General features: G+C 67.4%; 1 protein-coding gene across 1 annotated transcript; it reads right to left on the bottom strand.

Annotated features, from left to right (window-relative positions):
* On the bottom strand, positions 34-10447 carry LOC108633253 (mucin-2-like). Its single transcript, XM_018042767.1, has 27 exons — positions 10372-10447; positions 9288-9558; positions 8428-8542; positions 8191-8281; positions 7996-8105; positions 7686-7896; positions 7370-7495; positions 6869-6986; positions 6499-6637; positions 6305-6412; positions 6150-6219; positions 5784-5921; positions 5536-5697; positions 5070-5164; positions 4656-4782; positions 4082-4337; positions 3917-3969; positions 3706-3806; positions 3188-3339; positions 2807-2945; positions 2387-2497; positions 2121-2300; positions 1775-2014; positions 1173-1329; positions 890-1021; positions 266-413; positions 34-115 (listed from the first exon to the last, which is right to left on the bottom strand). The coding sequence occupies exons 1-27, from the start codon at positions 10445-10447 to the stop codon at positions 34-36; spliced, it is 3708 nt and encodes a 1235-aa protein (XP_017898256.1).

Genomic DNA, 15636 nt, shown 5'->3' with positions numbered 1-15636 from the left:
TGCAGGCCCGAGAAGCCGCCGGCCTGTGCCCTCTCACCCGCCCCCCACACCCCACGACAGGCCTGAAGCCTCAGGGCGACGCTGCCCCAGAGGCCGGCTCAGGACCCCGCCTGGGCTCCCGGTGTGGGCAGAGCAGGGACGAGGCGAGGTGCAGAGGCAGCACGGGCCGCCCTCCCCTCCCGCCGCGTGCGTGCGTGTGGATGCGCGTGCATGTCTGTGTGTGTGCGCCGGCCTCCCCGGGCCCCTGTGACGCGAGCTCAGGTACCAAGCGTGGCAGGCCTGCCCTGTGGGCACGGGCGTCCCCGGCGCGTAGTGAGTGTTGCCGACGTAGCAGCCGCACTTGTCCCTCGTGACACACGCCTTCAGCTCCTCGTCGTAGATGGGGCTGTGCTTAGGGCACCGGGGGTAACAGCCTGGTGGGCACAGGGCACTGGGCTCGGGCGGGCACGGAGGATCCACGCCCACCGAGCCCGCCCTCCCCGCCCCACAGGTCCTCTTCTCCAGGACGCCCTCTGGGAAGGGGGCCTGGACCATCCCCCTGCTAACGCCCTGGTGCTGCCGCCCGGCCAAAGGGACAGCCAGGCCCCGCCCAGCCTCCTGGGGGTCACGGCCCCTGCACCTCCCCAGATGGTCTTTCTAGTTCCCAGCTTTTCTCAGCTCGGAGGCCTCCTCAGCCCCCGCCTCATCCTGACCTGCTCTTTTCCCACGGCACCTTCGCTCCTGACTCAGAGGCCCCCTCACTCCGCGGGGTGCTAACCTGACCCCTCTCTGTCTCTGCCCTGGAGAGTGGGGTCTCAGCTCGGACCCCCAGCGGACTGTCTGATGGACAAAGTGCAGCAGGGCGAGCCTGGCCCCCTGGCACTCGGCGACACCCCACGGGGCCCCTCACCCTCCAGGTAGGACACGGAGATGTTGGAGTGGATGCCGTTGACGGTCCGACAGGTCTCGAAGCTGCGATTCCCGCAAGGTTCGTAGTGCCACTCACACTCGCCCGGGGGGTTATAGTAGTCGCAGAATATGGCTGGGGGTAGGGGTGCGGTCAGACTTGGGGAGGGCGGAGGCGGGGAGGGGGCCACTGACACGCCCCTCCCGGAGCAGCAGCCCCGCCCACCGCTCAGCAGCTCCCACCCCGCCCCGCGGGGGCCTGGGGGCCAGGGCAGGCGGGCACTCACGGCACAGGTCCGGGGTCCTCCAGAACACGCAGGCGCCCTCCTTGGTGCACTGCTGGGCGTAAGAGGCCACGGCGGAGCAGAAGCACTCGCAGTCCCCGCCAGTGTCGCAGGAGCAGGAGTCTTGGACGCAGGCTTCGTAGAAGGGCATGGGGTCCACCTGGGGAGGGGCCTCCATGTGCCGTGGTCCACGCTGCCCTCCCGGGGCCAGGCCCTCCCCTGTGGCCCGAGAAGCTCAGGACCCCAAGCCGGGACAGGGACAGGTGACCCAGCACCACCCCCCAGGGGACTGCCAGGGGGGGTCCCGCGACGGTGCCCACCACACCCACCCCCAACCGACCACTGCTCCCGCCCACTGCCAGGAGCAGACGGCTGTCTGGGCGGGCTGCGCCCTGTCTCCCTTCCTGGAAGGTATGGGAGAGCCTGGGGGTCCAGCCACGTCTCTCAGAGAAAAGACTGGACCTCTAGTCATGTGTCCAAAGGACACGCAGGACGGAGCTGCGGCGTGACTCTGCAGGGAGAGCGCCTGGCCCGTAGCCCCGCCCACAGGCCGACACGCCCCGCCCACCTTGCTGTGGCCCCGCCCACACCCACACCCCACCCACCTTGCTGTGGCAGAGCCCGAAAACCCGGCTTTTGATGATGCTGCACTGCTTCACCGACCAGGAGCGGCGGTGCAGGTTCGCGGTGCAAGGGTCCGGGGTGGTCCTCACGTCCGGACAGGTGGAGGCCTCCTTCCAGCTATTCCCGAAGTCCAGCTCGCTGTCCACCACCATGCTGTCCCGCGTGGTGAAGTCGTTTTTGGACCGCTGGTCGAAGTTCCCGCACAGGCCACACACCGCACCCTGCAGAGACAAGCCGGACAGGGGGCTTTGCCGGGGGGCCTCACGGGAGGGAGGGGGCTGGCCCCGGGCGTGCCTGGGAGGCCCGGGTGGGCAGGGCGCTGCGCACCTCATATGAGGGGTCGAGCTTGATGAAGATGGTGGTCTTCCTGTCCCAGATGACGATGACCCCGATGCTGGCCTCCACCACCAGGTACTGGCCCACATCTCTCGTGGTGTAGGCCACGTCATGGCCCACGTCACGCTGGATCACCGTGCAATGTCTGTCCTCCAGCTTCAGCACCGTCCTCTGTGCCCAGGGGAGAAGCCTGTCACTGGCCTGGTCCAAGGGCCCCCCAGGGACCATGCACCCCCTGCGGGGTGGGCAGCACTCACCCCAATGAAGATCTTGATGGCCTTGGAGCAGGTGACCCCCGTGGTACCGCAGGGCACATTCTCGGTGATGATACTGAAGGAACCCAGGGAGGTGTTCTGGCCACAGTAGTCCTGGGGGCCCAGGGGCACGTGAGCCAGGCCGACCCAGCCATGGGGTGAGGGGCACACCACCCCAGCTGGGCCCCACCTCAGCCCCTCCTCTGCTGAGAGGCGGCTTGACCATCCCCCACACACGGCCCTGTGCACCCCACACCCCTGACACCCGCGGGAGGGTCATGGAATGGGAGGACCGAGGAAGGGCTCCCCTCCGACCCCAGACCCCGTCCGCTCCGAGCCTCCTCACTGGGCTGGGACAACCCAGGGCCAGTGGCGCAGGGGCCACAGAGCAGAGGCGGGCACTGCCTGTGCCCTCGGCCTCACCTGAACGGCCACGTAGGAGCAGTGCCCGTCGAAGTCATAGTACTTCCCATCAAAGGTGATGTAGTGGCCATTCCCGTAGATGGTGCAGGTGCCGTGGCACACAGACTGGGTGCACGCCCAGCGCCCTTTCTGGCAGGTGCTGGGGAGAGGGAGGGGGGGCTGCAGGGGCTGGAGGGGCCCGGGTTCCCCAGCCCTGCTCAGAGAGCAGCCCGGCGCCCTGCAGAAAGCCCCCAGCAGCTCATACCTCCAAGCCCTCCTACCGCAGCCCCCGTGGGGACCAGGGCCCTGCAGACCCCAGTCGGCCCCACGGAGGAGGCCCGTGCCCCAGAGCAGGCTCCCGCCGGAGCACTCGGGCGTCAGAAGCGGGGCCCGGGCTCTCACCAGGTGTTGCAGTCGACCCTGATCTTGTCCCCGGGCAGGTACAGGTCACTGTTGTGCACACACGGGCACGCCTCCTCCACCACGCAGCCGCCCCGGCCGTCGTCAATCAGCCCCTCAGGGCACACGCAGCCACTGATGCACTCTGTCTGGTACTGGGGGGCGGTTGGAGAGTGGGGTTCAAGGACCAGATGCCAGGCCCAGGATGGCCAGCCCCTCTTCTGACGCTGCAGACACCCACTCGTGTCCCCCACCCCACCCTCCAGTCCTCGACCCCGCTCCCTGGTCCAGCCTCCAGAGCCCCACCCTCAGGCTCCCTGCGAGGCTGGGAGACAAGTGAGAATGGCCTGCCTGGGGCCCCTACACGGTCCCTACAGGGGCCGGCAGGCAGCTACTCCTTCAAGGGATCAAGGGATGAGGGGGCAGCGAAGCCCAAGCGTCCGAGGGCCCAGGATCTGGAGCCTCGGGGCCGCATGGGAGCCCCCTGCGCCCCCCGCCTCAGCGGTGCCCCTGGAACGCACGTAGCCGGCGGCCAGGGTCTGGCAGCTGATGGGCCTGGGGCTCCGGGTGGACAGCGCTGTCACGTTGCTGCAGTCAACATTGATCTTCGGGGCCTCGCAGGCTGCAGGATGGAAGGGGCCGCTGAGCTCAGCTGAAGCTGGGTCGGGGCTCGGGCAGGCCAGGGAGCAGCGTGGGGAGTGGGAGGCCGCGCATGGGACAGCGGCCACTTACCCTGGCCGATCAGCTTGACCTGTATGCAGCTCAGCCTCCCGTTCCGGCAGACGCTGAGAGGGAGAGGTGGGGTGAGCCGGGCCCAGCGGCTCCATGGGGTGGGCGGGCAGGGGGTGGGCCCCCCGAGCCGACGGGGCGCACCCTCCCCCACCCCAGGACACCCACCATCGCTCCTCCTGCCTCAGGACCACCTCCCCCGCCTCCAGGTAGAGGCCGCGGTAGTAGCAGGAGCACTTGGCCAGGGGCACACAGCGGCCCTTCTCGTCCAGATACATGTGGTCAGGGCAGCCGCAGCCATCCACGGGCGCGAAGCCCTGCAGGCAGTGGGTGTCGGACTCGGACAGCGAGCGGCAAGTCTGCTGGCAGGCGGTCAGGTTGTACAGGAAGACCTGCGACTTGGGGCAGGAGTCCAGGTCCTTGTCTGCAGAGGGGAGGGGCCCGCATGAGGCCGGGCAGCCCCCAGCTCCCCCTCCCTGAAGGCCAGCCCCAAGCCCTGTGTCTGGCCGGGACACCCGCCCAGCCGAGGGGCCAGCAGAGCGGTCACCCCGGGCCCATCTCGGCCACACACGGGCCTCGTGCCCCGCCTTCTGGGCTGAGGGATTCCAAGCTCCTCTGTGCAAGCAGAGAGGCCCAGACTGGTTTGCCACTGGCCCCCGCGATGTCATCTCCCACCCCTCCCCCCTCAACTGCCAGGGCGGGACGGCAGGGACTGGAAGGCCGGCCGGAGCCCGACACTCACTGCAGACATGCTCCCGCCAGCCCCACAGCACGACGCCCTTGGCGGCACAGGCGCGGGCGTATGAGGACAGAGCCGCGCACATGCAGTCCTCCGTGCTCCGGCAGTTGCACGCGTCATACTTGCACCTCTGGGGGGCAGATGGGCTGTGAGGCGGGAGCCGGCTGGGGAGCATCATGCTTGTGCGAGCACTCAGACACGCAGCACGTACACTCGTGCACAGCAGTCACACACAGCACGTACACTCGTGCACAGCAGTCAGACGCGCGGCACACACACGCGTGCACACACCCTTCATCGCATGTGCACACTCACACACGCAGCAACATACATATGTTTCTGCCCACACACTCAGCAGTTTCCCACGGGAGGGGTGGGGCTTAGCCGGGGGCGGGGGCCTCTGCGTGCCCCACCCACCTTGTAATACTCGGCTGGGTCCACAGTGGAGTGGCACCTCGCGAACGGGCTCTTGGTCTTCTTCAGCAGGGAGCACCAGTGCTCGGCGTAGTTGGCTGTGGAGGGTTCAGCCCCTCAGCGGGACAGCCCCGCTTCCCCGTCACCCAGGCTGGAGCAGACACTGCCCCTCGGTGGACCAAACCAGGCCCCTCCCTTCGGGGCAGGTGAGCAAGGTGCCCCTCCCCTCTCGCCAGCTCCCCGGACATGGCGGGTGGCTGGTGGGTGTGAGGGCATCCGGTCGAGGCCACCACCCGCGGATTAGCAGACCCTCCGCTGGGTCCCTCGGCCGGCTGCCACCGCGGGCCACCGTAAGCCAGCCGCAAGGCAGAAGGCAGCAGGCAGCCGGCCGGCCACTCCTCACCCACCCACCCCCCGCCCAGGATCCCCATCTGCCCGGGGCCAGGGCCCCGCAGCCAAGCCTCACCACTCTCGATGTTGAGGGCGCAGGGGTCGTCCAGCCAGTCCAGTTTGTCGCTGCAGCTCGACTGGGCCTTCCAGGTGTTGGCGAAGCCAGCGCCCGTGGCCTCCACCAGCCCCCCGGCCGTCCTGAAGTCGTCGCCTTCGAGGCCATTGAAGTTCCCGCAGAGGCCTGAGGGGCCGAGACAGGGTTGGGAAGGGCGCGGGCTGCAGAGGCCCGAGGGCGGCCGCGAGGGGGAGCCGGGCGGGGCCGCTCACCCTGCACGAGGCCCTGGGCAGCCTGGTCCAGCGTCAGGAAGAGCTGCATGACCGGCAGCAGCTGGATCTGCAGCTTGAGGCCGAAGCTGGTGGTCATGACGAGGTGGTAGGAGGAGGGTTGAAATATGGAGAAGCTCGCTGCAAGGGGGGGCGTGAGGGGGGTCGTGAGGGGGGTGAGGGGAGGCATGGGGGGGGCGTGAGGGGCAGTGAGGGGGGGCGTGAGGGGGGCGTGAGGGGAGGTGGGGGGGTGTGAAGGGGGGGTGTGAGGGGCAGTGAGGGGGGCGTGAGGGGGGTCTGCCCATCCCCCATCTCCTCCCCCTTCCCCATCTTCCCCCCCAAAGTTGGGGTGCCCGGAGCAGGACTCACCCGTCACATGGGGCAGGTTCACCTTCAGCTCATTCAGCAGGACGCTGCCATCCGACTTGAAGGCCACCACCTGCAGGCAAGGCCAAGGGGACACAGGGGCTGAGAAGGGCCATGGGCCCCGGGGGAGCTGGAGGGTAGGAGGCAGAGACACCCACGTTCTTCTTGCCGTCGGCCAGCAGCGCCACCGTCTTTAGGCAGGTCTGCTTGTCCGTGAAGCCGCAGGGGGCCAGCTCGCCCAGGAGGGCGTAGGAGTCGTTCAGGGTCTGTGGGGTGGAGGGAGAGGGCATTGTAGTCACATGGCGGGTGGGGCAGGGGTCCAGTGCCCACACACCCCTGGGCGCCAGCCCACCTTGGTCAGCACGTAGTAGCAGTCCCCGTGGAAGGTGTACTTCCTCCCGTCGAAGGTGGAGATGTGCGCACCGCCCTCCAGGCTGCAGGTCCCCGGACACTGCAGGTCCTGGCACACCCAGCGGCCAGCGTTGCAGACACTGTGAGGCAGAGGGCCCAGGGTCAGGCTCGACTGCCACCCCCCACCCGCTGGGACCCCCCAGCCCATCGGGATCCACAGCCCGCCGGGACCCCCCCGCCCGCCTAGACCCCCCAGCCCATCGGGATCCACAGCCCGCCGGGACCCCCCAGCCCATCGGGACCCCCCAGCCCATCGGGATCCACAGCCTGCTGGGACCCCCGCCCGCCGGGATCCCCGCCCTGGCACCCACCACTGCTCGCAGGCGTTGGTGACCTCCTGGCCGGGCGTGTACAGGTGTCCGTGCAGCTTGCAGCCACACTGGCTCACGGGGATGCAGCCGCCGCCCGCGATGTCATCAAACACAGTGCCTGCGACAGCAGGACGCGTCCCTCTCAGCCGCCCCGATCCCGCCGCTCCCAGGGCCACAGGCGCACCTGGCCTCCCACCCACAGACCCCTCTTTGGGGGCGCTGTGGACCCACACGGTGTCTGAGGGACCTGCCTCCAGACTCAGGGCCACGGGCCAGGCTGGGGGACTGTCCAGGGGTGAGGAGCAGGAAGCTGACACTGTGTGTGTGCACGTGTGTGTGCGCATGTGCGCGCGTGTGCACGTGTGTGTGCATGTGTGTGTGTGCGCATGTGTGCACACGTGTGTGTGCGTGTGCACGCGTGTTTGGGAGGAGGGTCTCAGCGCTTGTGCTCTTTCTCCCGCCTGTCCCCATCGCGCCCCCCACCCCCACCCTCACCCTCACCTTCTGGGCAGAAGCAGCCGTCCATGCGGTGCTCTTCACACAGGTTGCTGACCTCCAGGTGTGAGCAGGTGTCCATGCAGGGCGAGCCGCTCTCCAGGTAGACCATGTTCCCAGGGCAGCTCTTAGCTGGACAGGCAAAGGCAGACCCCTGAGCCGAGGGGCGGGCGCAGCGGACAGCGTGAAGGGTCTGGTGCACATACGTGGCCCCCCAGCCCTAGACACACCAGGCCGCCCTGCCCGGCACCCACAAAGGCCAGCACGCTCCCCAGGGTCACCCGCCTTGAGCCCCCTGCCGCTGTCCCCGCACGCCGCTTACGGCAGAACGCGTCGGTCCTCCAGTTCTCCGGGCGCCCGCCGGCATGGGAGCACTGGCGGGAGAACTCGGCGATGGTGCTGCAGACGCAGGAGGCGTTCTGCGGGCAGCGGCAGCGATCCTGCGCGCAGGCCTGCACGTACAGCTCCACGGGCACCAGGCCCTGGCAGCTCTTGAAGGCTGCGGCCGTCAGCAGCTGCTCGCACTCGGCACGCTGGGGGGCGGTGCAGGAGGCGGGCATGGGCGGGGCCGCTCACGCCCCCTGCCCTCCCCGCCCCCCCCACATCCCCCCACCACCGCGGCCGGGACTCACGTGCTCGGAGCAGGACTCGGGGACCACCGTGTCCTCGGGGTCCTCGCACACCACCTCAGGCTTGTTCACCTTCTGCATGTTCCCAAACTCCACGGGACTGAAGGGGACACCTGGGGGGGTCAAGGCCTTCAGCAGGGCTGGAGGGCGCCGGGGGCTGCCCGCACCGCCCGCTGAAGCCCCCGAGGAGGCGCTCACCCTCGGAGAGGAACTCCGAGTAGGTTTGCAGGCCGTTGTAGTCCCCGCAGAGGCCGCACGTGTGGTTCCGGAACTTACTGTCCAGCTCGAGCTGCCGGGGGAGGGGGCAGGTGAGCAGGCCCCGCGGTCGCCCCGGGCTGCAGCCAAGTGGGGCTCAGAGCCTGGTCAGCTGCGGTGGAAGACCCGGGGACGGTTCTGGCGGCCCCCAGCCACCCCCGACCCTCCCCCGCGACGCACCATGACTGAATCCTCCCGGTTCCACATGAGTGCGAGTCCAGCGCGGGAGTAGACCTTGGTGTAGGCGTCAGTCTTCTGGATGAGCAGCCCCGGGCTGTAGTGGGGCGTGCTGACCCTGGGGGTGGGCACGGGGGTCACGCTGGCCCGCGCAGCTCCCCCCAGCAGAGGGGCCGAGGCTGTGGGCGTGGGTGAGGTGGCCACCCTCTGGGGACGCTCGCGCAGTGGCTGAGCCCCTGCCCATCTGCCTGGCCAGGTGGGGCCACACGTGCCTGCCCAGGGCCCTCTCCACACCCCCACCTCAGGCTCCAATCCGGGTAGGAATCCCCAGGAGCCCTAGGAGGAGGGCGGGCCAACTGGGAAAGCCTCACCCAGCCTCCCAGGGCAGGCCCTGTGCCCACCCCGACGCTGAGCCCAGGCTGTGGGAAACTAAACCCCGAGCGGCAGGGAAAGGGCAAAGCCTGCAGGTGTAGACCCGCTGGGCGGGAGTGCACCCAGAGCCCCACTGTTCCCCAGACAATGCTGGAGGAGGAACGGCCTCCTGCGGCCCCGCATAACCCTAGCCCTCCAGGCCGCCAGGACGGCCGAGCCCAGAGCCTGGTGGGCTCCCAGCAGAGGGGCTGGCGGAGACGCAGGGGATAAATAAATCCCTCGAGCCCCCTCCCCAGCCCCGCACCCCTGGGAGTTCCTGCCAGGGCCTCATCAGTGTTTGCTGAATGAATCGGTGACCCGGGCTCAGACCCAACACTCTGCTTCTGAGCAGTTGGCCAGAATAGATGCGGTCCAGGGGAGCCGGTGGGCTCGGGGGCAGGGGCAGCAGCCCCGTCACCAGGGCGCAGGAGGGGGCGGGCCCGGCCACTCACATGGCCCCGTTCAGCACGGTGAGCTGGCGGGTGAGGTAGATGGTGTCGTCCTTGACGGTCAGCAGGATGTGCTCGACCTGGGACGGGCCCCCACTGCTGCTGGGGCCGCGCTTCAGGTGCAGGGCGAACTCCTTGTAGGCGTCGCGGCAGTCGGAGGCAAAGTTGTAGTCGCACAGCCCGGGGAAGCGGAAGACGTCGCCGTCGAAGGTCTTGTAGTGGAAATCGCCCCAGGTGCTGCACACGCTGTGGCCGTGGTTCCGGGTTCTGCCTTCTGGGGACCGCGGGGGTGGGCGTGAGTGGCCTGGCCGCCTCCCTCAAGGACCCTCTGCTCCGGAGGCGCCTGCCAGCTGCTCAGAGCCATCGGGGTCTCGGCCAGGCCCCGGGGAGGTCGCCCTGCAGGGCCCTCTGCCGGCCCCTGGTCACCCACCCTCGTGGTCTCGGGCCCCCACAAGGGCGTCTGCAGCTGCCACGCCCTCACACTCGTACCCTGCGGGGGCCGCAGCCATGGCCTGGCCCCGGGCCCCTACCCTGGTGGTTGCCACACTCTGTCCACTGATGCCCCAGCCAGCGCCCCCTCCCCCGGTTCCAGCCTGCCCGCACGCAGCAGAGGGGCGGTGCCAGACCCCTCAGAGGGGGCCCCCAGGTTCATCCCCGCCCCCCCTGTCCCTGGTGGCTCTGCTGGATGGAGAGCCCCCCATCCTGCACTCACACTGGCTTCTCTGGCTGAAGCCACCCCTGAGCAGAGGCGCAAACAGCCAGCTCTGCCGAGGGGACTCTTAGTCTCGACCCTCCAAGGGCCCCTGACACCCAGGACTGGGGGCCTGGCCCCTCCTGGTGGGCCCCTGCCTCCCCCAGAGCCACAGGCAGCTGCCCAGCCCAGTGTGTCCACCTGGGACTGCTCCCTGGACATGCTGGCCGGACCATCACCTTCAAAGGGACTCCGCCTTCCCTCCCTGCACCCAGAATCAGCAGGGGTGGGACCGCAAATGCTGGGCCAGGTCACCCACCCCAAAGCCTGGGCCGAGGAAGACCCCCTGTCCTCCAGGCAGGACCGTCTACTCCGGGCCACCCGCAGCCATCTCACCTCTCTGGAGCTCCGTGCCCCCAGCCCAGGTCAGAGCCAGGCAGAGGGCTGCCAGGCGGGCTAGCAGCAGCCTCATGGCGGCCACAAGGAAGGCAGAGCAGAGCGCCCGGGGCAGGGGCCAGGCCTTATATGCCCCACAGAGCCACCAGAGGGCGGGGAGGGCAGGAGGGCGCGGGACGGGTGGGGCGCCCCCCAGGTCATCAGGAAAACAGCTGTGGGGGCTCCGAGGGCCCGCTGGGGAAATATTGACTCAGGTTATCTGGGGCTTATCTTTTATTGCTCCTAGAGCTGGCTGTGCCCGGGATGCGGCATCATCCACCCGATTCCAGCACACACCCAAGGCAGGCCTCCGTCCCTCCTGCTGCCGAACCAGCCTGGGGCTGGGGGTCCTGCCGGAAGCTCGTCCCAGCAGACAGCGCGCTCCCCGCGTCCCCACCTCACCCATCCAGCACCCCCGGCACAGCGGGGTCCAGTGGGGGCCTCCCCAGGGGCCCAGATAGCTTAGTATGCGGGGCGGGCACCCCCTCCCATCTGGGGGCCTGCCAGAGGTCATCTGGGCCACAGCCACCCCACCAGGGGCCCTGCCTTCCCTGAACCTTGCTGCCCGAGGCAGGGCAGGTGTGGGCTACTGGGGGCCCAGGGATCCCCCACTTCAGCACAGCTCCTTCCTGGACCCTGTGAGCTCCGTGAGGGCCCGGCTCTAGCCCACTCGCTAATCCCTTCCTCTCCCCCAGCCCAGCCTGCCTCTGGAATTACATGTAATTGGAACTTGGGGAGCCCAGCATCCTCTGGGACACAGGGCACCTGGCCCCAGGCCAAGAGTCGCCATCCCGGAGGGGAAGGGGCCAGGTCCCGGCAGGGGCCAGGTCCTGGCCCTGCCGCCTCCCAGAACAGTGGGGAGGACCAGGGTGGGGGGAGGCAGCCCACAGGTGCTCCCAGACCAGGCCTCCTGCAGGAGAGGGTCCTGCTCTGGAGAGGAGCTGTGGCCTCAGGCTCATTCCAGACCCTCCAAGCTGAGCCCAGCATGTCTGGAAATGCCTTGGAAAGGGGCGCTTGAGCTGCACCGGCCCCAAACCTTAACAGCCTCTGGGCGGCCCCCGTTACTGGTGGATAAACCGAGGCCGGGCCTCCCCTCCGGGCAGTCCACCCGTCCTGAATTCAGCTTTTGACTCTGGCCCACACGAGCGTGGATGGCCACTCGGATGGGGGGCAGCTGCAGGCTCCAGCCTCACAGTCCCCGGTTTCAGGGTGAGCGGGAGGGGCTCATCTCAGCAGTTACTCTGGATGAGGGGGCTGCCCGGTGGGGGCCATGGGACCCCCTGCGTCCCTGAGCCCGGCACCCCCACAGAGGCCCCTCCCAGGCCTTCCTCTCCTGACAGCCCATCCTCCCTTGGCTGCGCCCAGGGCCACGAGCTACCCCCCAGCACAGATGATGGCTCCTGGGGCCCCCGCAGGGCCAGGACATCAAGGGGCGGGCACCCCAGGGTCTGAGAGGGTGACTGGGAGCCACAGTCCCCAGACCCAGCCCTCCTGGGGGTGAATCCCCTCATCCCGCCCACCCCAGGTCTGGGGACATGCCTTCCCACAGGCCCCAGGGACCTGCACAGCACGAGGCTGGAAGCAGAAGGCCCAGGGATTAGGGAACCAGAGCGGGAGGGCCAGCAGGCCGGCCATGCCACTTCCCCATGGGGCTGGCATGGCTGGCACTGAGCCCTGGGAAAACCCGAGGATGGGCCCGCCGTGGGCCCCAGGGGCAGTCATTTTCCCCGCCAGGCTCCATCTGCCCTGGTGGGGTCGGGGATTCCTGGCCAGACACAGGGTGCCCAGCACAGCCTCTGGTCTGAGAAGGAAGGGCCCCCTGGGACTGAGGAGGTGGGGTCCCCCTTGCGTCTGAGCAGGTCAGCCCTGTGGACCCTCTGGGTGGGCAACAGGCTGCTCGAGGCCCCTGTGTCCAGCCCCCACCCCTCTGGGCACAGTCGCAGGCTGTCAGGCAGGCCCGCAAGCAGTGGCGTCAGCCCCCTGACTGGGTCGGGTGTGGGGAGGGCTCCAGCCTCTGAGCAGGGCTGCGGACCCCTGGGTGCTTGGATACGTCCACCTGTCCATCACGCTAACTCGGGGACGCGGGAAGAGGCCCTGCAGACCCTGACGCTCCCTCGGTGTGGCTGGAGCCCTGTCCCCCCCCGTGGGACCCCCACTCCTCGCTGGGAGAGGGCTGAGCAAACTGCCCGGTCCCCGTGTCTCATGAAGCTGTGCCACCCCAGGCCGCCAGGACAGCGCTCTGCCCAGCCGGGGCTGCGGGGGGCCTGAGTGCCTGCCCGCCGGGCGGACCTCCGCAGGGCGCAGACACGCCAGCAGCCTAGGGAGGCACGGCCCTCCTCCTGCCAGGCCCCACACCCAGCAGTGTTTACCCTGACAAGACACTGTTCCCGAGGACCGCACAGGTCACCGCTGACCGAGGGAGGGGCCCAGAGACGTCACAAAACGCAGCCCAAGACGGATGGGTCAGGTCCAGAGACTCTGGCTCACCAGGAAGGGGGCGGAGGGGAGACGGGAGGGGGGAGCGGAGGGGAGGGGACTGCGAGGGAGGGGAAGGGAGGGGGAGGCCAAGGGCTCCGTATGTGTGGACCCTGCTCAGACCCTGGGCCCCACCCCAGGCCCTTGGCTCTGGCCCGGCCTCCATGGGCAGTTGGAGGGTACACCCAGGGAAGCCCTCTGAACACCCCAGGGAGACCCCAGCCCCAGCCAGGCCCAGACGGAGCCCCTGGCAGTTGTGTCTGAAAACTTGGTGAGGGGCTGACAAAGCGTCAGCTGTGCCCACCCCTCCCTGAGTGCTCCCCGAGACGTCGGAAGGGGAGTCTGAGGCCTGGTGACACCCCCCAGGATCCGAAAGGCCTGGTGCACAGCCGTGAGCCTGCGAGGGTTTACGAGAGGGCGCCACCTCTCCACCCCTGCTGCCCCCGCCCTGCACCATGGGAAGGGTGGCCGGGTTCGCACACAGGTGTTTGTTCAGGTGTGAGTGGGGCAGGGCCGGGGCAGGGGGCTGGGCTCCTCACCCGGGCTCCTGGGAGCAGGTGGGCACAGGCACGGCCTCTCTGGGGGAACAGGGCCTCTGCAGCTCAAGAGACCAGTTCACACGTTTCCCACTGTGAGACCCAGCATTCACTCTGGGCATCGTCCTCACCGCCCCGACTGCACTGTGGGACCACTGCTGCCTTCAGCCTGAGCGCTTGAGGGCTCACCTGTGTGGGCGCCTCCACGGACTAGCGTCACAGTAGAGCTTACAAACTTCATTTCTGGGTGGGGGGGTAGATGGATGGATGGGTGGGTGGATGGGTTGGGGGGTGGGTGGCTGGGTGGATGGGTGGATGGATGGGTGAGGGGATGGATGGCTGGGTGGATGGGTGGGTGGCTGGGTGGGGAGGGTGGATGGATGGGTGGGGGGTGGCTGGGTGGGGTCTACGGGGTGGATGGGTGGGATGGCTGGGTTGCGGGGGGAATGGATGGGTGGGTGGACAGTCTCTAGGAGGGATGGGGTGTGCCTTCTGCAGCAGCCCCACAGGGCTACCACCTCACGAAGGCACGGCAGGCAGTGGCCAGGAGCTCAGCCAGCCCACCTTATTAGAGCCCTCCACAGCCTTGAGAGGCGGGCGCTCACATTGCTTCATTCTGGACACGAGGAAACCAGTGGTCAGAGAGCGTGAAGAGCCCCCTGCACCCACCCAGCCTGAGACCGCTCACAGTGGTCCCCTCGGCCCTCAGCCCACGCGGTCCACCACTTGGCAATGGTGTGGCCATTCTTCGCAGGAGGGTGGCTGTCGCTCTGTGTGGAAGCCCAGGGTGAGTAGCAGAAAAGCCGACTCCTGCGCGCTCATGGCCCCAGGGAGGGGTTTCTTCCTCTTCCTTCCTGGAGTGGCGCCCCGGGACAGAGCCCCGTCTTTTCCAGCCCCAGTGGGGTGTGTCACGCGTTGACAGAACAGTTAGATTGCTTTCTCACACACCTGCACGCCATCCTGGGGTCCCCCAGCCTCCTAGCTAACTCTTGAACCTTGCGCATCCGGAGGCTCACTCTTGGAGCTGCCGCGCTCTATGAGTTTCGACAAACACAGTGTCACGCGCCCCAGTACAGTGTGGAGCCCCTTCTCCACCTCTTCAACCCTCCCCACCAAACCCCAGAGACCAACAGTCTTTTCCACCGTCACATGGTCTTGGCTTGAGTATATTTTTATGATTAATCCTAAATCTCTAACTGCTAAAACGATTCTAGAACGCCGTGCCGTGGGCCGCGCTGCACTCAGCCGCTCAGTCCTGGCCGCCTCTTTGTTGTGCCGTAATTTATGGCCGTGGTTTTCTGTTGCTGGAAGGAAAACACGACTCACTGGTCTGGAAAACTTAGTTTTGTCTAAGTGCTAATCTGAAATATGTTTTCAGTTCGACGGAAGTGTAACTGATATACGATAAACAGCATGTGTTTGAGTGTGGATCTGACCAGTTTTGGCACCTGAAACCTTCGCCACCGGAATCGAAACGGGGCCTGTGTGCGCAGCTGCCGCCCAGGAAGTCTCACACCCCTTGCCCTCGGTCTGCTTCCTGGCCCCTCAGGTTAGTTTCTGTTTCTGGAATCTTATGCAAACAGCCCCATACGCTGGTACTATTTGTTGGTTAGATTTCTTTCACTCAGGATAGTTTTTCTCCCAAAAGAGAGACCTCTCTGTTGGAAAGATTACGGAAGCAAGCACCCTCGGGAAGCACCTCTCCCGAATCATGGCAACGGCTGCTTTTCTGGGTATATCCCTACCTTTCAGCCATTATTCATTCTGAGAGCCCTTCTGCACTTGTGTCTAAACTTTGAACTAATTTCCCCGCTACCTGCGTTCGTTGGAATGGAGGCATTCCATCCGTACTCCTCACGCACGGTGGAGGGGAAGAGAGAGCTCACGTGGGAGGACCGGCTTCCGGACGCGGGTGGCCAGTTTCCTCGGGGGGTCACTTCTGTTTGTTTCCCACCTTTTGGCTGCACCACGCGGTGTGCAGAGTCTCAGTTCCAGGACCAGGGGTGGCACCCACGTGCCCTGCAGTGGAAGCGCGGCACCCTGACCACTGGGCCTCCAGGGAGGCCCCCACGGCTGGTCATCCTGATTTCCTGGGTTCTGACCTCTGGCTACTTCCTCTGCTGCCATTATTGCTGCTGGCCCCTCGCAGAGTCAGCATAATTATTCTGAGATCCATCCACAATGTCACTTGCGTGTGCAGTCCATTCTTTTGTGG

The sequence above is a fragment of the Capra hircus genome, chromosome 29 (genome assembly GCF_001704415.2).
Source record: "Capra hircus breed San Clemente chromosome 29, ASM170441v1, whole genome shotgun sequence".
Lineage (NCBI taxonomy): Eukaryota > Metazoa > Chordata > Mammalia > Artiodactyla > Bovidae > Capra > Capra hircus.
This window is presented reverse-complemented; position numbering and strand designations above follow the sequence as displayed.

Excerpts from the sequence above, each read along its gene's own strand:
- LOC108633253 (XM_018042767.1), bottom strand. The coding sequence starts at position 10,447 with ATGAGGCTGCTGCTAGCCCGCCTGGCAGCCCTCTGCCTGGCTCTGACC. Across the intron at positions 7,897-7,995 it reads CCGAGTCCTGCTCCGAGCAC|CGTGCCGAGTGCGAGCAGCT; the intron begins GTGAGTCCCGGC and ends ACCGCCCCCCAG. Across the intron at positions 6,220-6,304 it reads TGGCCGACGGCAAGAAGAAC|GTGGTGGCCTTCAAGTCGGA; the intron begins GTGGGTGTCTCT and ends CCTTGCCTGCAG.